The sequence below is a fragment of the Physcomitrium patens genome, chromosome 18, assembly GCF_059467195.1.
Source record: "Physcomitrium patens ecotype Gransden chromosome 18, ASM5946719v1, whole genome shotgun sequence".
Lineage (NCBI taxonomy): Eukaryota > Viridiplantae > Streptophyta > Bryopsida > Funariales > Funariaceae > Physcomitrium > Physcomitrium patens.
The window spans coordinates 10,444,593-10,468,652 of NC_143427.1; the positions used below are offsets into that span (position 1 = coordinate 10,444,593).

The 24,060-nt window shown below is 40.1% G+C and overlaps 1 protein-coding gene across 3 annotated transcripts; it reads right to left on the reverse strand.

Annotated features, from left to right (window-relative positions):
• Nucleotides 1–11: 11 nt before the first annotated feature.
• On the reverse strand, nt 12–5,530 carry LOC112295385 (uncharacterized). 3 transcript variants are annotated; one of them, XM_090244246.1, is made up of 7 exons: nt 5,233–5,530; nt 4,301–4,496; nt 2,965–4,193; nt 1,802–2,514; nt 1,262–1,432; nt 995–1,126; nt 12–752 (listed from the first exon to the last, which is right to left on the reverse strand). In XM_090244246.1, exons 3-7 carry the CDS (start codon nt 4,084–4,086, stop codon nt 290–292), a joined length of 2,601 nt encoding a protein of 866 aa, XP_090100372.1. In that variant the 5' UTR covers nt 4,087–4,193; nt 4,301–4,496; nt 5,233–5,530; the 3' UTR covers nt 12–289. The 3 variants fall into 3 exon arrangements, with proteins under 3 accessions (XP_090100372.1, XP_024402664.1, XP_090100371.1); XM_024546896.3 differs by having other exon boundaries at nt 4,301–4,618; nt 4,848–5,351; XM_090244245.1 differs by lacking the exon at nt 5,233–5,530 and adding an exon at nt 4,848–5,160.
• Nucleotides 5,531–24,060: the final 18,530 nt, after the last annotated feature.

Genomic DNA, 24,060 nt, shown 5'->3' on the forward strand with positions numbered 1-24,060 from the left:
TACTAGCAGTATGAATCGATCCTGAATGTGGGATTTTATTGGAACAAAGCAGAGTAAGGACGCATTGATTGAAAGTCCCCATGCTGCTGCAAGTCTTTCTTTCACTTCCTACAAGCTAGAATTGTCATGTAAGTATCTTCTACCAACTTTTGGGTCAACATGGATCTTCAGGGCTCGTCAAGAGTGCTGGAAGTGATGGGTGGCAAGCAAAAACTGTTCTCTGAAGTGACCCACTTCAAATTTCTATACAAGTTGTTACGACAAATCTTGAGAAGTTATGTTTAAATTATCACCAGTAACTGCCTACCTTTGTGCCCGACAGGGTACGACCTGCAGTTCCTACTGCCAACCTCAATTTCTCACAAACATCATTGCACTTGTGTGTTTCAAAGAATAGCTTGAAGCCTTCGGCGCCTAGATTAGTACGAGTGAAACGCATTACATCAGTACAGTGAATTGCAGGATCGCAGAGGCAAAACACATTCTCACCAAACAAGTTCGTCATTCTTACACCTTGCAGATCCGTAACCATCAACAGACCCCTTGAGCGCTCATGTGTCCAGTGCGTGAACGCTTGAAGAACAGCAGCATAATCCAGCGTATTGACGTAGCCGCCATTATTGGAATAACGCATCCACTCTCCCTCCAACAAGCTTTCCATATTGTAGAATTTGATATTTGAACCAGAACCAACCTCTAGTGTTGTCACTTCAGTAAACTCAACCTTCTTAACATTCTTCATATTCGATGTTCTGCAAGAAATGTTTATTCATTAAGTGGCGAATGTAAAGTAAGTATCAAGGTTGTTGGTGAGAACCTCACGTGGAATTTTATACTCACGAAAAGAAGGGAAACCAAGGCTGTACCCAATTATGCACCCCATTAAAACTGCACAAATCAAACTTCTTAAGATTATCCTCGACTGAAAAAAATTAAAATCTTGAATGTGCAGAAAGTTTAGAGATATCGAAAAGGCTAGACTGAAAGAATGTACATTTTGTTGAATTCGTTGGCCATGTGTGCTGATACTGATTGCACTTCCATTTGTGCCCAGTATCGCTCCCGCTTGTGAATTTCTCGAACATCTTTTCCAAGAGGCGTTTTAAATCTTTTGACTACCATGGACCTGTTGCAAAGGGAACAAACAAGAATCAGAATCAACATCCTCACTTGATCATCCTAAAATGTGATCAATTAAGTTGGAACATTTCTTAATCGGACAATGTGATCAGATCTTTCGAAAGAACAATGGGGTACTTACCGGGGAGACTCATTCGGATACGTGATGAGTGCGTGGTAAGGCCATCTGACAGCCCCTTCGTCACTGAACGGATGCTTAGCAATCTGAACTTGAATATGGTCCATGGATTCCTCCTCTAAAGCCATGTGATTGCTTATTCTGCTGAGCATATCATCTAGCGCCCGGTACCATCTGCGTCGACCAATGAAAAATCATTACCATCAACAGAATTTTCATGCAAGAATTGTCTCCACCTTTAACCTGAGGTCTTTATCGAAAACTATAACCGAGCGTTCCTTCCTCAATTGAAAAGAGAATTTATGACTGCATTCCATCACTGAAAGACTTATTTCAACATTGATACACCTCCTTGCCAACCATCCAGAGTTTAGAGTAATTCCTGCAAATGACTTCTTCATGCTAGATTCGTGAGAAACAAATTTAAACGCCCATCAGCACTCCAACGACGCTATCAATGAAAGGCCTTGAATGTGTTACAACCAAAGAAAAACTCTCAACGCTTCCCTCAGAATGAAGCCAAGCCACAAGCCAGAAACTTACTTGCATCTAAAGTGAACCCCAGATTGCTCTGGAACCTGTGCCCAAGATGGCACCCCTTTGATCACGTCTTCACGCACGAACTGAACATCAACAATGGGGTTCTGTGCATTGACAACGCTCAGAGTCTTCTGGATGGTACCACGACACAAGGTTATCACTTTGTGTGGGATATTGCTGATGTTTACAAATTGTTCCTCTAGAATATCCAAGGAGCTTCCAGCTGCTTCCCTAAACTTTCGAATCATCTTTTTGGTGCTGCTGTTTAAGTGGCAGAAGAAATACGTGGAGATGTGGCAAACTTCATGCAGGATTCGAAACTGGGCATTAATTGTTCGGCCATATTTGTCTCCGTTTGGGTAGAGATCCCCTACTCCATCATGGAAACTAAGACCGTGACACGGTGCATCCGCGATGTGAAAGAGCACACGGTTCGGGGCAACCCAGCTCAACTGTGCGACACGAGCAATTCCTGTGAATACATCCTCTGCGTCATCTCCACCCCCTACGGCGCGCACCCGAGACAATGCTTGAACAAAGACACTCTCGAGGCCAGAGAAGCTCGTCGTGAAATCCAGCATCTCCCTGTCGTCCTGAGCAGTGTCCTCGTAGTCCCTATAAGGTACAAAGGCTACACGCAGCTTACAATCTGGATACGACTGCATTATTCCAGATGCCATAGTGGTCACAGTGGTCTTGATCATGTCAATGCTCGACTGGAAAACAAAATTCACTTCTTTCAGCATGTTGTCTTAAGAGAATAATGAACTAGAAGGATTCTTCCTAATAGACTTCATAAGCTAATAGCCAGCAACTGAATTTATTCTCTCTAAAAACCAGAGTAGAAAAAAGACCTGCCAATCCAATCATAAACAAAACTACGATTCAATCCAGGCGCAATTGAGTCCCAATTGAATTGATGGTAGATTAAGCGAGCAACTAAAGCTTTCTAAACCCTTCGGACGGCCAGAGATTTACACGCTACATTAACCACTTGATTGCATAGCTCTGTAACTACTCAACACAACAGAGCCAAAGACCAAGTTTGAATAGTGTTACGCCAAAACTTTCATGATATACATTTTCAAAACTATGACCTGAATTGATAATCTCAAATGGTCCATTTCCACAGGAACTGAGCATTGTGAAGTGATTAAAGGCGATACCTGCATACTGCCCGTTGCATCCACTAAAAACGCCAGATCCAATTCCTGGCTCTTGATTATCATCTTCTTGATCTCAACCATGCGGACTTTGGAAGCCGCAGCATGATTTTGTTCAAAGTAGGCTAGACGCTGTTGCGCACTGTCCATTTCTTTAGCTTTGCTCGACTTTAGCATCGCATTCTCTCGTTTCAATTTCTCAAGCTCTTCCAACACCTGACGTGTTCGGTTGGATATGGCAGGAATTTCTGCTTCACTGGCTTTTGGCATCTCAAGCTCATTTTTCCCCTTCATCGCCTTGAGCGTGCTCAAAGACATCCTTGATTCAGATGAGAGCGGATTACTGTTCGCCTGGCGAACGATGGAGGGACGCCGTGCTGCAGGATGCATCCTGTCAGCAGTCCCAGAAGGCACCTCATCCGAGAATGATGGGGTCACCCTACTAGCCATAAGCTTCTCCTTCTCCTGTCCGAGCATGTGAAACATTCCGGGACCCTGTAGAGCTTCAGGAGATGGCGCACCAGAATCTCGATGTTCAGTTTTGAGAGGTGAATCTCGCAACAGATTTCTATCTTGCCTGATAGTATTCGCATCTCTGTCTACCTGGGTACTCAAGGAATGCGCAAGACTTCGAGTAGATGCTCCTGGAGGTGCAGATGGCTTTGGGAGGCTCTGCGACCGGGAGGTTATCGACCGGGAGATTGTTTTCACACCAAACGGAGCTTCAATTACATACTTGTGTGCACTGGACTCTTCTCCAGCGTAACCTATCTGAGAAGATATGTCCTCGTGGGGGACTGGAGCTTGGTGTTGGTACTCATTTCTCGAAGCATGTAAATTGGCTTGAGAGGTGGGGGACAAAGTACGCGCATCCTGAAATGAGCGTCGAGAATATCTGCTAGTTAACAGCCTCTCCTGCCTGGGCAACTCGGCCTGCTCCCGAACCTGTTGGCTTCGAACTGATTCATCCGGATATGACGTCACATGGGTTCTAGTTTTGGATGCTTTTAAGAGCTCAAGTTCCCGTCTGAGCTGTGCCAGTTGCTCATTCAACTCAGCAGTTGATTGCCCGCTGTGACTGCTGCCAAAGCTCCTCTCATGAGAGCCCTCTTTTATTGGATCCATACTTGCGTACTTGCCTGTATCAATTGTGCAATATTTGAGCTGCTTCGAATGGTCTCACAGTACTTTTTGTGCTCGATTTCTAGTGCCGGTAGCCAGCGCCCAGGATCCTACACCAGAACCAGCCGAACAAAATGTAAGGCAAGGTAAAGTTCATGGAATTGTTTTTAAAGGAATAAAGCAGAATGCGAACCGAGGATATGAGTCAAGAACTTACTCAAAGATTTCTTCAACAGATAAAGTCAAAGAAGAGGAGGGGTATTAGGTTGGGATAACATTCTTGAGTCATTGAAGAGCACAGCGAAGGACCAAGATCCTGCCGGTTCGCGAAAGATATCCTAGCCATAGTGAAAAGGCCGATGATGCCCTAAATCGCACCTAAAGGCACGCAAAGTTTTGTTGAAGCCACAAAGCTGCGAACAGGTTCAACCTAACCATCAATCTCCCGCGTCACTCCTTTTTTGTTGCGGTTTGCAACTCCCTCTTCCAACTAATTCATTGAAACGTAAGATGAAAGGAGCTAGAAGCACGCGATCTGAATGCCAACAACTTTGTGAAGATCCAGAAACCATCAAAACATCGGTAAATGCAGAAAACTAAGTCAAACCAAAGATCATACAGCGCTAAACCCGAATATGAACAACATCACGAGCTGCACTCAATTCTACAACCAAACCACAAATGAAATTTCGCGGTAATCAAAACTTGACCAACGCATCACTGTGTAACCACATTAGATCACCCATTACGTGCGAAACACTCACCGAACAAAGCGTTATTCCGAAGATGCTCCAGCAATTAAACTTTCCACCTCATTCAACATTTCTGAACTTAAGTAATAATAATAATAATAATACAAAAAAAGAAAAACACGACTATATACATGAACATTCACTCAAAGACACATAAATCGATAAACCCACTTAGCAACAAGAGAAAGCAACCCCAAACCCAACGTACTCTACCGCACCGTCCATTCTACGATCAACCCAAAGTTCCACAACACCAGACGGATTGCACATCTTTCACAAGAACAGAGCTCCCCCGCACAATTGCGACCCCGAGAAATGGAACCAAGACTGATCCTCAATCTTGCTGACAATTCACGTTGACGACTGTTTTAGCAGGTTCGGAGAATGCACGACCAACCGAGGTACACTTGTCGGGAGCTGGATAGAGGAGGGGCGTCGCTGCGACGAAGGGGAGGAGGGTGTGAGGTGGAAGACGCGTGCAGGAAGCGCCGCCATGCTCGTCCATCGCTGCCATCCGCCGAGGAATCTATCCCCCCTCCCCCCATGCCTGGATGTTGCGCAATTCCTTCTCCTGCGCGCATCTCCCGCAACGTGGTGCCATCGCTGCAAATCTTCTCTGTCTGTCTGTGCGGGGGTTGTGAGAGATTTTTCGCCATGAACCCACCGACACGATGCGCACTGCGTGACGGACCGTCCCCGCTTCCGTCCTTCCTTTACTTTGCCTTATTGTTGTCTCATCTCACCACCTATTCTTTCCGTCTACTTTTCTTTATCATGCAATCAACAGAGTGAGTGAGTAAGAATTTTCTCTTTTGGGTTTTTGGCGATTGAATTGATTGTCGAAAATTGCTATTAAGTATGATGTTTAATTAAGTTTGTGACATGGTGTGGTGTATAGTCTTGTATCTTTTACATGTGTAATTTGAAGCTTTCAAACATACAATTCATTATAATTCAATGTGGTTGTTTGTTCCAAATTTATCAGATGGATTTTGTGTGGTTGTATCTTTATTATTCTACATGTCACACTATGTAGTCTGTATTTTTAGTTAAGGCCACTTCATACTATGATTGATTGTGTTAAAGTAAAAGTAGAATAAGTTACCTTATAGAGGATATTAACTTAGGTAAGTTGTTAGTGGTCAAAGGTTTGACTCTTGGTATATGGTAAAGGTATCCAATGGATATAGAACAAAGTCATGGATAAAGAGTCAAAGTCAAAAGGATAAAGTATTAATAAAGAAATATCCAAAGACTAAGTATGAGTCATTAGTATGTGTCATAGGATACCCTCGAGGCTCATGAGATGCCAAAAGGATCCTAGGGCCAAGTGTGTAAAAGTCAAAGAGTGGAAGTTGTCTTTTAGGGCAACAATCATTACCTATAAGTACTGGGTATTGGAAGTGAGAGACATCTTATTCCATACTCTCTTTATGTGCAACCTTGCTGATGCTAAGTGTTGTGTCTTCAAAGTGCTTGTTCTTCAATAGGTTATGGGTCCACTCACCTTTACTTGTGAGTTTTGAAGTACTTTGAAGTCTTTCTTGTTGTGAGGAATAGATCTTATAGTTGTTGCTGAAATTTGAGTTTGCTCTCTTCTAACCCTTATTATACATCTAGTTGTTGATGTAGTTTTTGCTCTTATTTGTTGTTAAGTGCATTGATAGTCTTTGTTGTTGTTAGACTCCATTTAATGATGTTTTAGAACTTGAATATTGTATTTCTTTGTTGAGTTTCATCATTGGTGCTCTAACTTTGTGCTTTCATATACTTAATTTCATAAGAGATTTTCCTATTATTATAAGAAGTATTTTGTGTAGTTAGAAGGGTGATTGAAGAGTGGCAAAGCTTATGCAAGAGGTTTAGATAGAGTATAAGATTTGTGAGAAGTCTTATATGTGAAGTTGAGAGTGATACAAGAGTGAAATCACTTGTATAATTAGAAAGAGGGCATTCTAGGTTTTTAAGGCAGCAATACCTTCTTGTTGATTTTGAGAGTTCTATCTTCTCTTTTCTTGATTTTCTTTCACACATCCCTTCCCTAGACATGGCTTCAAGTAAAGGTGAGAGCTTGAGAATAATTGAAAAGTTTAGAGGTGATAACTTTTACCATTGGAAGAAGAAAATGGAGCTTTTGTTGGCTTCATTGGACCTTTGGAACATTGTTGATGAAAGTGAAGACCATCCAAGTGACAATGCTGATATCAAGGTGAAGAAGGAGTACAAACGTCGTGAAAGGAAGGCTTTTAGGATGATTGCAACAAACCTTGATGATGCCAATTTTTCACATGTTATAGCTTGTAATGAACCAGCGGAAGTATGGAAGATTCTTTGCAACATCTATGAAAGTAGAAACCTTTCTAACATCCTTTGGACAAGGAGGAAGTTCTTGTCAGTAAAGATGGAAGAAGGAGATGATCTCATGGCTCATGTTAACAAGGTAAAAGTACTTACTAACCAACTAACAATTGTTGACAAACCAGTTGATGATAAGGACATTGTGTTGACATTGCTCATGAGCCTTTCCAAATCCTAAAACTACTTCATTGTCGCATTGGAGTCCATCAACATGAAGGAACTTATTATGAACTATGTCATGTCAAGACTTGCACATGAAGTGACCAAGAAGAAAGAAAAGGAGCTTGCAAGTGATAATTTGCCTCTATTTTCAAGATAAGACAAAGATAGCTATTCTCACCAACGTGATAATTCAAAAAGTAATATGAGAAATTGCTATATTTGTGGAAAACCATGTCATTTTGTTAGAAATCGCTACAAGGCCAAGAAAGGAGATAGAGAGAATGCAAACAATGCTAGTGATAGTTTTGGTGGAGATGAGTATGCTTTCATGGCAAGGGAAGGAACCTCTATGGCTGCTATTTCAAAGTGGATTATAGATTCATGTGCTACTAAGTGTCACGGACACAAAATACAGACTTGAAATCTAACAAGAAGTTCAAGAAGAAGTGGCAGAACTAGATTAAACAGATGAGTACAAGAACAACACCAGAAAGGTGAGCTAGAACTCCAAGAGATGTGTTGTCGAGACTGAAGAACTCTTCACCCTCGATCCGTATATATACTCCTACTTAGGAAGCTTCTCGAGCTACTTCTATTAACTAGAAAGCTTCTAGAAGATTCTAGAGGCTTCCTTTCTAGAAGGTTCTAGAAACTTCTCGAGCTACTTCTATTAATTAGGAAGCTTCTAGAAAGTTCCAGGGGATTCCTTTCTAGAAGCTTCTAGAAACTTCTCTTCTAGAAGGTTCCAGAGACTTCTTTTCTAGAAGCTTCTAGAAACTTCTCTCTAAAAGGTTCCAGAGGCTTCTCTTCTAAAAGGTTCCAGAGGCTTGTTTTCTAGAAGGTTCTAGAAACTTCTCTCTAGAAAGTTCTAAGGAATATGTCCCTAACATCACCCCTTCCTTTAGCTTCGAGGTCTCTGAAAAGCAATGTTGTTGATCAGTACCAACGCAAGAAAATGAAGATCTGTCGCATAACTTCTGCTATGAATTCCAACTGTTGTTCACGAGGCAAGTGGTTCATCGACCCTTGAAGCCAACGGTAGTGGCCCACGCCTTCGACTTCTGACCAAGCATGAAATTCTGTGTCCTCATTGTGAAATTGTCCTGCAAATACGCCTTCTGGTTGACCATCGTAAGCAGGCTCGATGTCAAATACGATCACCAGTGATCGGTTACTCGGTATCCTCCGTCGTCGTCGTGGTACATGTAATTCTTCATCTCGGGGTCGCCTTCGTGAGCTATTCGGTTGTGATACTCTGACTGTCATAGTATCTATCTCTTGGCTATCCATATCAAAAGACCAAACTACGATCTATCTTGGAGAAAATAACTACATCAACTATGAATTTTGCTGGTGCTCTCCCCTTTTCTTATATTGTTGGGAGAACAAGCTTCAGAAAGAAGCTATCATCGAATTGATTTAGGTTTATCGGGATGTCGTTGATGAAACTCCTGTACTTTTTGTGGCGCATTCACAAGATTTTCAGCTGGCTCCCACGTTCGCTCATTAATGTCATAGCCGCACCAATGAACAAGATATTCTAACTTTCCCCACCTTCGCCATGAATCCAATACCTTTTCAACCTCGTATTCTTCGTGGTTCTCGATTTCAATACTAGGTGGCGGATATTGCACTCTTCCAGGAAAAGATGACTCTCGATAAGGTTCCAACAGAGAAACATGAAAGACTAGATGTACCTTCATAGAAGCCGGTAACTCCAGCCGGTATGCCACTGGATTAATTTGCTTCTGGATGATAAATGGTCCCAATCTTTGATAGTCCAACTTATCACATGGTCGCTTGGTCTTGATATTTCGTCGAAGAAGGCAGGCTTTGTCTCCAACTTTGAAAGTAGGTGCTGGATTCCGAAATCTATCTGCAGACGTCTTATAGGATTCTTGAGCGGATTGTAATTGAAGCTTCAACATAGTTTGAAGCTCTGATAGTTGCTTTGCAAATCCTTCAGCTGCTGGATTGTTATTTGTTGATGGACTCAATAAATCAAGCTTCGGATGATACCCATAGTTGGAAAAGAATGGTGTTTGTTGAGTCGACGCATGGAGGGTGTTGTTATATGCAAACTCGGCTAGCGGTAGATATGCAGTCCAATCGTCTTGCTGATAGTTGATGCTGCATCGTAAGTACTGCTCCAAGACTTAGTTCACCCGTTCCGTTTGGCCATCAGTTTGAGGATGAAAAGCTGAAGAAAGCTTGATATCCACCTTCAATATCCCAAAGAAAGATCTCCAAAACTGACACGAACTGGGTACCTCGATCTGATATGATATCATCTGGTAGTCCATGATATCGATACACATTATCGAGAAAGAGTCTTGCTGTGACTTCACTGGACGATGTCTTCTTACAAGGAACAAAGTGTGCCATTTTCGTAAGTCGATCTACCATGACAAAGATGCTGTCAAATGAGTTTGATGATGGCAAGTCCGTGATGAAGTCCATAGAAATTGAAGACCATGGTCGACATGAAATTGGCAATGGCTGTAGAAGTCCATAAGGGCGATGCCGAGGATTCTTAGATCTTGAACAGATGTCACAAGAGAGGACAAAATCTTTCACATCCTTCCACATTTGGGGCCACCAAAAATCTCGGGAAATAAGCTCCAAGGTCTTGTTGAATCCAAAATGTCCCGCAGCTGGAAAATCATGGCGAGATTGAAGAACTCGGAGTCGTGCTAGTCCTTTTGGAATGTACAATCGCTCTTCAAAGTATAAAAGATCTCCCTCCACCTTGAACTTGTCGTCATTGGTACGTTGCTTGATATCAATGGCTACTGAATCTTTAATGGTTATAGCACGTACCTGGTTTAGGAAGTCAGCATCAAATGATACAATAGTAGCACAAAGTTGAAATCTCTCTGGCTTCAATAACGTTGTACATTGTTGATCAAACGCTGCTTCTCCAGCCTTTGGTGCAAGATACGATCTCCTTGATAAAGCATCGGATAGTCCTTGCTGCCTTCCAGGTCGATAAGTGATAACAAAATCGAATCTAGATAGCGACATATTCCACTGAGCTTGACGCCGATTTAAAACTCGAGCCGTCATGAAATACTCCAAATTCTTGTAATCCGTATATACGGTTACTGGATGTGTAGCTCTTTCAAGAAAGTCACGCCATTCTTCGAAAGAATCCACTATAGCAAGAAGTTCCTTATCGTGGATCTTATAATTGATTTCAGCAGCAGAGAACTTTCGAGAATAGAATGCAACTTGATGGAGCTTCTTATCTTCACTCATTTGTGAAAGCACAGCTCCCAAAGCAAAATCTGAAGCATCAGTTTCTAAATAGAAGGCCTTTGTAAAGTCTGGATGTACCAAAATTGGAGCTGTAGTAAATGATATCTTCAAATCTTGAAACGCCTTCTCCGCCAAAGGTCCCCATTCCAACTTATCCTTGCATGTTAATCGAGTGAGAGGAGTAGCAACTTGAGAATAATTCTTGATGAAGATCCGATAAAAGTTAGCAAAACCAAGAAAGCATTGTACGTCTCTAACCGTCTTCGGAACCTCCCAAGTCATGATTGCTTCTACTTTCTTGGGATCCATCTTCAAACCTTCTGTAGTCGCAATGAACCCCAAAAATTCTATCTCCGTCTGGTGAAATAAACACTTTTCTAATTTGGCATATAGTCCTCGCTTGCGTAGTTTCTCCAAGACCAAATGAACATGCTCCTCATGCTCTTCCTCATTTTTAGAAAATATTAGAATATCGTCTAAGCAGATGACAATAAAATTGTCGAGGTGTTCTCAAAAGATGTCATTCATCATATGTTGGAAAACTGCTGGAGCATTGGTAAGATCAAAAGGCATGACATTATATTCGAAATGACCATACCTTGTACGGAATGCTGTCTTCCACTCATCTCCTTCCTTGATTCGTACGAGATTATAAGCTCTCCTTTGATCAATTTTTGTAAAGATCTTCGCACGTCCAAGTTCTTCTAAGAGACTAGAAATCAAGGGTAATGGGTAACGATTTTTCTTTGTTACCTTGTTGAGGCCTCGATAGTCCACACACATCCATAATGATCCATCTTTCTTCTTCACAAATAAGATGGGTGCTCCAGCTGATGATTTTGAATGAAGTTCTTGGCTAGATTTTTGTTGATGTACTTTCGTAACTCTGCCAACTCCATTTGCGATAGATTGTAGATTGGACCAAAAGGTGGTTGTGCTCTTTCTTGCAAGTCTATGGCACAATCATATGGTCGGTGTTCCGGTAGTATGTCGGCGTTCTTCTTTTGAAACACGTCTTCAAAATCTTTATATTGCTCTGGTATACTTGCTGTTGAGATCTTCTCCTCGGTAGTTGGAGCCGCATAAATGACAAATGGAGTGCCTTCCTTAGATGATCTTATAAACGCTCTTGCTCCAATGAATAAGGATTTCTTTTTTCGAGGTTTTTTACTAGGTTTTTTCTTCGGTGGTTTTGTGCGAAAAGTCATCTTTCGCAACCTCCAATCTATCAATGGATTATGTTTTTCCAACCAAGAAAGACCAAGAATAATAGGATTTGATGGGGTTCTAATAATATTAAAAATAATATGACTACTATGGTCTTTAAACGTTACTTCTATAGGTTTTGATTCATGGGTGATGCTACCAGACAATAAAGGTCGCCCATCTATGACCTCAACATGAACAGGTTTTGATTTTTGTATTTAAGGGATCTTATGACGCTTTGCAAATTCTTCGTCTAAAAAACAAGCAAATGCTCCTGAGTCTAGTAGTGCTAAGGTTCTCAGTTTTTGAGGGCCGATAAACAGAGGGGTTGTAAAACAAAGTGCAGGTTGGGCAGAAAGAAAGGAACCTGATTGTTATTGGGATATTTCATTGTCCAGCCGCACGGTTCCTACTGTGACTGGGCATCCTTGTTTTCCTGAACAAATACTCCCCTAGTCTTGACTATGCCTCGATTTTACTTTTTGGAGCAGTTTCCGACTTTGTGGCCTTCTCCACCGCAATACAAGTATAAATTTTCCTCCATACGTTGCTTTTTTTCTTCTATAGTAAGAGATTTGATACGTACCGCATCAATTTGCATGTCTTCCACCTCTGAATGCGAATTCACATCGCTTGCCGACATAGTTGGAACATGGCGAATTGTATGTTGTCTTGAGCGTTAGTCTTCGCGACGTTGGAATAGGCGATTATCGCACTTCACAGCTTCGCTAATGGCTTCATTGAGCGTTCGTGGATGAGGAAGAGTTAACAGCAAATCCTTCACATCATCTCTTAAACCCCAATAGAATTGACTCATCAACGCTTCTTCATCCCAATTGATGTCGCATACTAATTGCCTGAAATTCGAAGCATAGACTGATGTAGAACGCATCCCTTGTCGTAGCGACCGGATCTTTGTTGTAGCCCATCGAACCTTATCTTGTTCACCAAATGCTTCCGCAAATGCTTCCAAAAAGGTTTCGAAGTTGTTTAATATGGATGATCGTTTCTCAAACAAAGGAGCAAACCATGATAGAGCTTGTCTTGTAAGTAAGGTTCCAACAAGCCCAACACATGACTCCTCCGTTGGATATCGTTCGGGCTGTAAATCTGTTATCAACCTGATTTGATTGACGAATCCTCGAAACTTGGAACGTGTTCCATCAAACTTATCTGGAAGGCTAACTCGAGGCTCTTTATGTTGTAGAACTAGTGGTTCTTGTCGAACCTGAGGTAAAGTTGTTTCTCCAAGTGCCGAAATTTGAGGCTGGTGTAGTTTAGATTGTGCTATCCTAGATACTCCATCATTATGAAGCCTTGCCACCACTCCTTCAATCTCTGCAGTTCTTTGTGATAACGTAGCGAGGGCATTCATAATAGCATCTAACTTAGGGTCCGAACTTTCTGTCATATTAATGTCTTGACCTCCGGCCATTCTAAAAGAAGGACAAAAATGACCCTATAAGAGGTAATATTGGTTTATAGGAGGATAATCCACAACCTATAAAATGCCTTAAGAATTTCAAGAAGAGGGATAATCCACTCTCTCCAAGAAGAATAAGACTCCAATATTGTAACAGAAGAAGTATCAGTTTAGAGGAGGGTAATCCGCAACCTCTAAAAAATGCTAGTATACCTTCAAGTAGAGGGGTAATTCACACTCTACTAAGAAAGAACTAGCTCTGATATCTCAAGTTAGTGTAGTCTCGAAAAATTGTCACGGACACAAAATACAGACTTGAAATCTAACAAGAAGTTCAAGAAGAAGTGGCAGAACTAGATTAAATAGATGAGTACAAGAACAACACCAGAAAGGTGAGCTAGAACTCCAAGAGATGTGTTGTCGAGACTGAAGAACTCTTCACCCTCGATTCGTATATATACTCCTACTTAGGAAGCTTCTCGAGCTACTGTCACGGACATACATATAATTACCTATATGAATAGATAAAAGTATGTAAAAGTAGGTTAATTGTATAATATCTTCTAGAGAAGCTTCTTAGAAGCTTCATAGACGCTGCTTTGACTTTATAGGAGTCTATAGTTGACTTTTAGGTTAAAAACTTGATCAACAAGTTAGCCATGTGCCACGCATGTTGGAAGCTTAAAGAACAAGCTAACTACGTGGTCCATCCATAGAAAACTTGCCTTGCAAGCAAAGGCATGTGGCCTAGAAAGTCAACATATATTGGAGGTCTTATAGAACATCGCCACGTGGCTTCTAGTTAGATAGTATATATAGAGGCAAGAGTGAAGCCCTCTTCACTCTTGTCAACTCCTTTCTTGCTTCTAGTCCAGGTTCAAGAGTCTTTAGTTTCTTGTCTTGTGGCAATAGCCATTCTAGTTTCCTTTTAATATACCTACTTGTTTATATTTTGACTTATTATATCGAGATAGCCTTTTGGTGTATATTTTTCCTCATCGAGTCTTTGTCCTTGACAGATTGACAAGAGTACACTTACAATATCAGAGCTTTGTCTTTTCTTGATTAAGAGTGGATTACCCCTTTTTCTTGATAAGACATAAGCGCATTAGAAGTTGCGGATTACCCTCTTTTAAACTGATATTGTTCTTAGTATTTTCTTTGTTATCAATTCCTCTCTTCTATTTGTTTTGAGCGTTATTAGACATCTTCTCTTTTCTAAGTGCTACTATGGCAGAGCTTGTTGAAATGAAGAGTGCAATGGCACAGATGCAAGAACAATTGAGGGAGTTAATGCTTGCGATGCATCAACTCAATTTACCACCACAAGGAGCAACAAGAATGGTAGGAAGTGAAGATATAGAGATGATTGGGGCTGCTTCAACATCTGCACCAAACCATGTTCCTTCTCCCAGAATGGAACACCCTTCGAGTGTTAGAGAACCGAGAGTTGCCTTGCCCGAGAAGTTTGATGGTACCAGATCCAAGTTTCGAGGATTCATCAATCAGGTCCAACTAGTGATTGAACTTCAACCCCAGAGCTATCCAACTCCAGGGTCACAAGTTAGATTCATTGGTACAGTTCTTTCAAGTTCAGCATTGTCATGGTTTTCATCTTTTCTTGAACGATGAGATCCAATATTGGATAATCTGGAGGCTTTTTTGGCAGAGTTTCGATCCATGTTTGGAGAACATGATGCAATTCGTGTTGCAACCAACAAGATCCATATTTTGCGACAAGGCAATCGATCAGTAACATTATATGCTTCGCAATTTCGACAACTTGCAACTGATATCAAGTGGGATGATGCCGCACTTGTGAGTCAATTTCTCTACGGATTACAATATGAGGTAAAGAAATTGATGCTTAATTTACCTGATCCTCAAACATTGAGTCAAGCAATTGACTTTGCTATGAAGTGCGACAATCGACTTTTTGAATTTCGATCCGAGAGTCGCACAAGTGGGCCTCAACGTTACTACAATTCAATGGCAACACCGACGTCTCCTCAACACATACCTTCAGAAGTAGAGGATATGCAAATTGATGCGGTACGTTTCAAACCTCTTACTGAGCAAGAAAAGTCTCGTCGTCGACAAGAAGGATTGTGCTTATATTGTGGAGAACCTAAGCACACTGCTCAACATTGTCCAAAGAAGCGACGTAACTACAAAATGAGGAGTACGGCTGTCAAAGAAGACAGTATGTCGGAAAACGAATACGTCCAGCTACAATAGGGACCGTGCGGCTGGAATCTTGTACAACTTCTAATGAAGGTCCTATCCTCTCCTCAGAACCATCTCCTTGTTTTATAATAGATGTGCGTTTAGGACCTAATAATTACAAAGCCTCTGCCTTGGTAGATTCAGGAGCCTCATCTTGTTTTTTAGATGAAGAATTTGCTAGATGTCATAGAATATCATTAATACAAAAAACTAAACCTGTACACGTAGAAGTCATAGATGGTCGTCCGTTGTCTTCTGGAGATGTAACTCACGAAACACTTCCTGTAGATGTAGTAATAAATGGTCATAGTAGTTGCGTAATTTTTAATATAATTAGATCTCCCTCTAATCCAGTAATTTTAGGCTTATCATGGTTAGAAAAGTATAATCCTCGAATAGATTGGATTTCTCGTAAACTTGATTTTCCTCAGAGCATTAGTAACAGTTCTATTAATCAAGTAAAAAACCATGAATCTAGTATAGTAAAACTCGCACTTATAGGTGCAAAAGCATTTATACACGCAGCAAAAGAAGGATCAACTTTTGCTATTTATGCTGCACCTATTTCTGAAAGCGTAAAGACTTCAAGTGGCATTCCAAGTCAATATCAGGATTATCAAGACGTTTTTGAGAAAAAGAATGCAGATATTCTTCCTGAGCATCGCCCATATGATTGTTCAATCGATCTCAAGGAAGGAACTCAGCCACCATTTGGACCAATTTACAGTTTATCGCAAGATGAGTTGGCTGAACTCAAGACATATATTGACGAGAATTTAGCGAAGAATTTCATACGCCATTCAAAATCTCCAGCAGGAGCTCCAATTTTATTCGTAAAGAAAAAAGATGGATCTTTACGAATGTGTGTTGACTATCGAGGACTCAACAAGATCACAATCAAGAACAGGTATCCATTACCTTTGATATCAGGACTCCTTGACCAGTTAAATCAAGCTAAGATCTATACAAAAATAGATCTAAGAGGAGCATATAATCTAGTACGGATCAAAGAAGGAGATGAATGGAAGACTGCGTTTCGAACCAAGTACGAGTATTTTGAATATAATGTCATGCCTTTTGGACTCACGAATGCACCAGCTGCTTTTCAACATCTCATGAATGATGTATTTCGTGAATTCTTAGACAATTTTGTCGTCTGCTACCTAGACGATATCCTGATTTATTCTAAGAATGTTGAAGAACATGAAATACATGTTCGTCAAGTATTACAAAAACTTAGAGATGCAGGATTGTACGCCAAGATGGAAAAGTGTGTATTTTACACTACTCAAGTTGACTTTTTAGGATACATCATTTCAAATGATGGTCTTATGATGGATTCTAAGAAAGTCCAAACAATCATGGATTGGAAGATTCCAAAGACTGTGAGAGATGTCCAATGTTTCTTGGGATTTGCCAATTACTATCGGATCTTCATCAAAGATTTTTCACGAGTTACAGCTCCACTTACACGCTTGACTAGTAAAGATAAATTCCAATGGAATCAAGAAGCGGAAGCAGCATTTGAAGCCTTGAAGACATCGTTTGTCTCTGCACCAGTCTTATATCGTGTTGATTTTTCCAAGGCATTTTTTATGGAAACAGACGCATCGGATTTTGCCTTGGGTGCAGTTTTATCACAAATGGGAACAGATGACAAACTTCATCCGATAGCTTTTCATTCAAGAAAATTCTCAGCAGCCGAGATCAATTATGAGATCCACGATAAAGAACTTCTTGCAATCGTGGATTCCTTTCAAGAATGGCGTCATTATCTAGAAGGTGCTTCTAGTCCAGTCACTGTGTATACAGATCACAAGAACCTCGAGTATTTCATGTCAGCACGCGTGTTGAATCGTCGTCAAGCTCGTTGGAGTATGTCTTTGTCAAGATTCGAGTTCATTATCACTTATCGGCCAGGAAAACAACAAGGTTTGTCCGATGCCCTGTCTAGACGTTCTTATTTTGCACCAAAAGAAGGAGATGCAGCTTTTGAGCAACAAAGAACGGTCCTCTTGAAACCGGAGCATTTTCATCTCCGAGCAGTGAAATCAACATTGACTGTTGATTCAACTTTTCTCAAGCAAATCCAGTCCAGTATGTCCTCAGACCCTCTTGTTCATGATATCGAGAATAATTCTTCCAAGTCTCATGATTCTTCTAAGTTTGAGTTCAAGAATAATCTATTATATTTTGAAGGACGTCTATATGTTCCAGAAGGAAAAGCACGTTTGCGTGTTCTTCAAGCACGTCATGACTTTCCAGCAGCAGGGCACTTTGGATATAATAAGACTCTGGAACTCATATCAAGAGATTTTTGGTGGCCACAAATGTGGAAGTCAGTCAAAGACTTTGTACAATCATGTGATATTTGTTCAAGATCAAAAATTCCTCGACATCGACCTTACGGACTTCTTCAGCCATTACCTATACCAGAACAACCATGGTCTTCTGTTTCTATGGATTTCATCACAGATCTTTCAAACTCAAGATCTTATGATTCTATATTTATGATAGTAGATCGTTTCACCAAGATGGCACATTTTATGCCATGTACAAAATCTATCACAGGTGAAGAAACAGCTAAGCTTTTCATTGATAATATCTATCGCTATCATGGATTACCTAAAGATATCATATCGGATAGGGGAACTCAATTTGTGTCGAGATTCTGGAGGACTCTTTTCAAGATTTTAAAAGTGGACATAAAGCTATCTTCAGCTTTCTATCCTCAAACTGATGGACAAACAGAGCGCGTAAACCAAGTCTTGGAACAGTATTTAAGGTGTACCATCAACTACCAACAAGATGATTGGACAAACCTTCTGCCATTGGCAGAGTTTGCTTATAATAATACGGTACATTCCTCCACGCAACAAACACCTTTTTTTTGCCAATTATGGCTATCATCCACGACTTGATACTTTTGATTTTTTAAAAGTTGATAATCCTGCAGCAGAAGATATGGCAAATCGGTTGTCAGAGTTACATGCAATAATGAAGGCGCAGTTGAAGAAAGCTCAAGAACGACAAAAGATAAATGCAGATGTATATCGTAAAGAGCAACCACAACTCAACGTGGGTGATAAGGTATGGCTACTTCGTCGCAATATCAAGACCACTCGACCTTGTGACAAATTGGACTATCGTAGGCTTGGCCCCTTTTCTGTTTCTGAACAGATCAACCCAGTTGCATATCGGTTACATCTACCGGAGTCAATGAAGATCCATCCTGTATTCCACGTGTCTCTTCTTGAACCATATAAGACAGTGGATATACAAGGAAGAAGACAAATGCCACCGCCTCCTATAGAAGTAGATAATAATGAAGAATTTGAGGTGGAAGAGATATTAGACTCAAGGCGGCGCCGAAATAAGCTGGAATATCTTGTTCATTGGTGCGGATATGATATTAGTGAGCGCACATGGGAGCCATCCAGGAATCTAGCAAATGCATCAGCTAAAGTCAAAGTTTTTCATCAACGACATCCATCAAAACCAAGATGAAAACCTCTCTTATAAAAGAGACAAGATTGAGGCAAGATAACATTCAATTTCCTATCTTTGTTTGTAACTTCTTTGCATTTTGTGACGCTAATTAGATGGAGAGTCAACAACCAGCGGATTCAACTCAAGAACCTTTGTTTGCTGACTTACCGAATGAGACATTGCGATTGTCACAACCTTCAAGACGACGCAACCGAAATGAAGACCCTCAAGAACGACATGTTCTTCCTCGAATAGATGGTGAGATACAACGCGTTTGGTATCACGACCTTGGAAGAGATTCTTGATGTTTGGTGATATTATTGGAGATAGGAACGACTCGTGATGGTGTTTCAAATGTATTATTTGAAGGAAGTTATGAAGGCCTCAACAGTGATCAAATAACAGGGTGGTCTTCTCGCCCTGGAATGGGACACTATCGATGGCTAAGAGGACCCATCAACTATCTTCGAAGAGAACAAAGATCAGAGTATGTAGCAAATACAATTCGTCGCATATTAGATTTTCTCAATATATAATCACCGCTCCTCGTGGAACTCGTCCCTAGAAGGGGGGGTAATGTCACGGACATACATATAATTACCTATATGAATAGATAAAAGTATGTAAAAGTAGGTTAATTGTGTAATATCTTCTAGAGAAGCTTCTTAGAAGCTTCATAGACGCTGCTTTGACTTTATAGGAGTCTATAGTTGACTTTTAGGTTAAAAACTTGGTCAACAAGTTAGCCATGTGCCACGCATGTTGGAAGCTTAAAGAACAAGCTAACTACGTGGTCCATCCATAGAAAACTTGCCTTGCAAGCAAAGGCATGTGGCCTAGAAAGTCAACATATATTGGAGGTCTTATAGAACATCGCCACGTGGCTTCTAGTTAGATAGTATATATAGAGGCAAGAGTGAAGCCCTCTTCACTCTTGTCAACTCCTTTCTTGCTTCTAGTCCAGGTTCAAGAGTCTTTAGTTTCTTGTCTTGTGGCAATAGCCATTCTAGTTTCTTTTTAATATACCTACTTGTTTATATTTTGACTTATTATATCGAGATAGCCTTTTGGTGTATATTTTTCCTCATCGAGTCTTTGTCCTTGATAGCTACTTCTATTAACTAGGAAGCTTCTAGAAGGTTCTAGAGGCTTCCTTTCTAGAAGGTTTTAGAAACTTCTCGAGCTACTTCTATTAATTAGGAAGCTTCTAGAAAGTTCCAGGGGATTCCTTTCTAGAAGCTTCTAGAAACTTCTCTTCTAGAAGGTTCCAGAGACTTCTTTTCTAGAAGCTTCTAGAAACTTCTCTCTAAAAGGTTCCAGAGGCTTCTCTTCTAAAAGGTTCCAGAAGCTTGTTTTCTAGAAGGTTCTAGAAACTTCTCTCTAGAAAGTTCTAAGGAATATGTCCCTAACACTAAGCACATGACACCATACAAGTATTCATTTGACACTTATGAAGAAATTCCAGCAACAAAAGTGTGGTTGGGAGACAATGGCATGGTGCAAGCCATTGGAATTGGCTTTATTGTGGTGGAAATTGTTGTGAAGGACCAAATCAAGAGGATCACATTGAAGGAAGTTTTACATGTTCCAAAAATGAAGAAGAACCTCTTTTCAATGAGCAAACTTATATCACATGGTTATAAGGTTCAATTTGATATGAATAGATGTTTTGTCAAGACATTGGATGGCCAACATGTTGCCAAAGGCCTTAGAGATGGAAATCTCTACTTCATCAATTGCAAGAAGGTGAATGGAGTTGAAGTGGCGGCATTTGCTGATTTTCTACAAGATCAAGACAATTTTGGAATTTGGCATCAACGACTTGGTCATTTTAATGCCAAATACATGAAGGAGCTCCAATCCATGGTAAGTGGCTTGGATCTTGGTCAATTCAGCTACAATGCCATGACACTTGCTTGTGAAGGATGTATACAAGGAAAACAATAAAAAGCTTCATTTTCAAGTGGAGTTGCAACACGTGCAACAAAATTGTTGGAGATTGTGCACTCAGATGTTTGTGGACCAATGAAGACACCATCAATTGGAGGAACAAGGTACTTTGTCACATTCATAGATGAATTTTCAAGAAAGGTGTGGATTTATATCATTAAAGCTAAGAGTGAATGTTTTTCAAAGTTTAAGGAGTTTAAGGCTCTTGTAGAGAAACAATGTGAGTGCAAGATCAAAGTGTTGAGAACAGACAATGGAAGTGAATACATGTCAAAGAATTTTGATGAATTCATAAAGATTCAAGATATTACAAGACAAACCTCTACTCCTTACACTCCACAACAAAATGGAGTTGCTAAAAGAACAAATTGGACCATTGTGGAGATGACAAAGAATATGCTTCATATACAAAACCTTGGACATGAATATTGGACAGAAGCTGTGGTAAATGTGGTATAAACAAGGAATAGGTGCCCTACAAGTGCACTTACATCAATGACTCTACAAGAAGCTTGGAATGGGAAGAAACCTTGTGTTTCACACATGAGGATTTTTGGATGCATTGCTTATGCAAAGATACCAGATTGTATGAGGTCCAAACTTGATACAAAAGGTATAAAATGTGTATTTATTGGATATTGTGAAGGTATCAAAGCATATAGGCTAATGTGTTTAGAAACCAAGAAGATTATCAAAAGTCGTGATGTAGAGTTTTTGGAGCATAAGAGTGCTTTTGAGCACTTGGAAGTGGGAGTAAAGATATGTTTGTGGACACATCTTCAAGTTCAGCAAAGTAGAAGAAGAAGAAGATGATGATGATAATGAGGATGGAAGAAATAGAAGTCAAGATCAAGTGCCAAAGAAGGTAAATCATAGTGTGCCTTCAATTAGTAGAACCAACAATGAAGACAATGAAGATATTGAAGGTGATGATGATGATGAAGAATATCAACCTTTGAGTGAGAAAAGACAAGCATTGAGGAAGAAGAAGGATGGAATGCAAGAAGAAGGATCTTCTTCAAATGAAAGGAGATATCTTTTGAGAGAAAGAAAACCATGTGGTGAATGGTGGAAGGACCACATCTTTCCTCAAGTAAGTGAAGAACATGCTAATGTTATACTTCTTATTGATCCATTGAGTTTATGTGATGCAATGAAGTCCACAGATGCGTTGAAGTAGGAGAATGCTATGGAAGAAGAGTACAAATCACTCATGGACAATGGAATATGGGAATTGACTCAACTTCCACCAAATCGATCTTCAATTAGTTATAAGTGGGTGTTTAGAACCAAAAGGGATGTAATGGGCAATATTGTGAGATACAAGTCTAAATTGGTTCCTAAAGGCTATTCATAAGTTGTTGGTATGGATTTCAATAAGACATTTGCTCCCGTGGCCAAATTCACTACCATTAGAACCATTGTGGTAATTGAGGTAGCATTGGACTTGGAGATGCATCAAATAGATGTGAAGACAACTTTTTTGAATGGAAGTTTGGAAGAAGACATCTACATGGAGCAACCTCAAGGATTTGTTGGAGAAGGCAAACAACACCTTCTTAGTAAGTTGAAAAAATCCTTGTATGGGCTAAAACAATCACCAAGAGCATGGTACCAATGCATTGATACATTCTTTGTAAGTGAAGGATTTGTAAGGAGTGAAGTTGATCATTTTTTATATGTGATGCAATCAAATAGGTTCATATTAATTGTCATCCTCTATATTGATGATTTGATCATCTTAACCAATACATTGAAGATGATGGATTGGTTGAAGACAAAGTTAGAAAAAGAGTATGAAATGAGTGATTTGGGAGAGCTTCTCTATTGTTTAAGAGTGGAGTTTGTAAGAGATCGTACTAAGAAGACCATTACAATGAGCCAAAGCAAGTACATTGAAGAAGTGTTAAAACGATTCAACATAAAGAGTGTAAACCTCCTGGAACACCATTGGAGGCAAACTTGAAGTTGATGAAGCTCACAGATGAAGAGTTTGCTGAAGTTGAAGGTCAAATGCAAGGTGTTACATACAAGGTAGTAGTGGGCTCATTTATATATGTAATGGTTGGCACAAGGGTGGATCTTGCATATGCGATGAATGTTGTGAGCCAACACATGTCAAAGGCTGAACCAATCCATTGGGCAACCATCAAAAAGATCATGAGGTACTTTGAACTTCAAATTATGCCTTGGAGGTGATAACATTAGTTTGCATGGTTATTGTGATGCGGATTGGATTGGAGATGCAAATGATAGAAGGTCAACAATGGGGTATGTATTTTTTGTTGGAGTGGGAGCAATTTTATGGAATTGCAAGAGACAACCAACAATTATAAGGTCAACAATGGAGGCGAAGTATATGGCAGTAAGCCATGGTGCAATGGAGGCAATATGGTTGAGATAACTTTTGGAGGACATTGGAGATGTACAAATGGAAACAACTTCAATGGAGTGTGACAATTAAGGATGTCTTGTATTTGTAAAGAATCCAAAATATCATTCAAGGACCAAACACATTAACATTCAACATCACTTTATAAGAGAGAAGATTGAAATGGGAGTGATTGATATGAAGTATTGTGCAATATAGGAAATGCTTGCTGATTTATTGACAAAGGCATTAATAAAAGATAGACACTACATGTTGACAAAGGTATTAGGATTAAAAGCCATTTGACCAGTAGCAAAGTGGGAGTGTTAAAATAAAAGTAGAATAAGTTACCTTATAGAGGATATTAACTTGGGTAAGTTACTAGTGGTCAAAGGTTTGACTCTTGGTATATGGTAAGGGCATCTAATGGATATAAGACGAAGTTATGGACAAAGAGTCAAAGTCAAAAGGATAAAGTATTAATAAGGAAATATCCAAAGACTAAGTATGAGTCATTAGTATGTGTCATAGGATACCTTCGAGGCTCATGAGATGCCAAAAGGATCCTAGGACCACGTGTGTAAAAGTCAAAGAGTGGAAGTTGTCTTTTAGGGCAGCAACTACTACCTATAATTAATGGGTATTGGAAGTGAGAGACATCTTATTCCATACTCTCTTTATGTACAACCTTGCTGATACTAAGTGTTGTGTCTTCAAAGTGCTTGTTTTTCAATAGATTGTTGAGAAAATAAAGGATTCTAATAATATGATTGGTGGAAGAA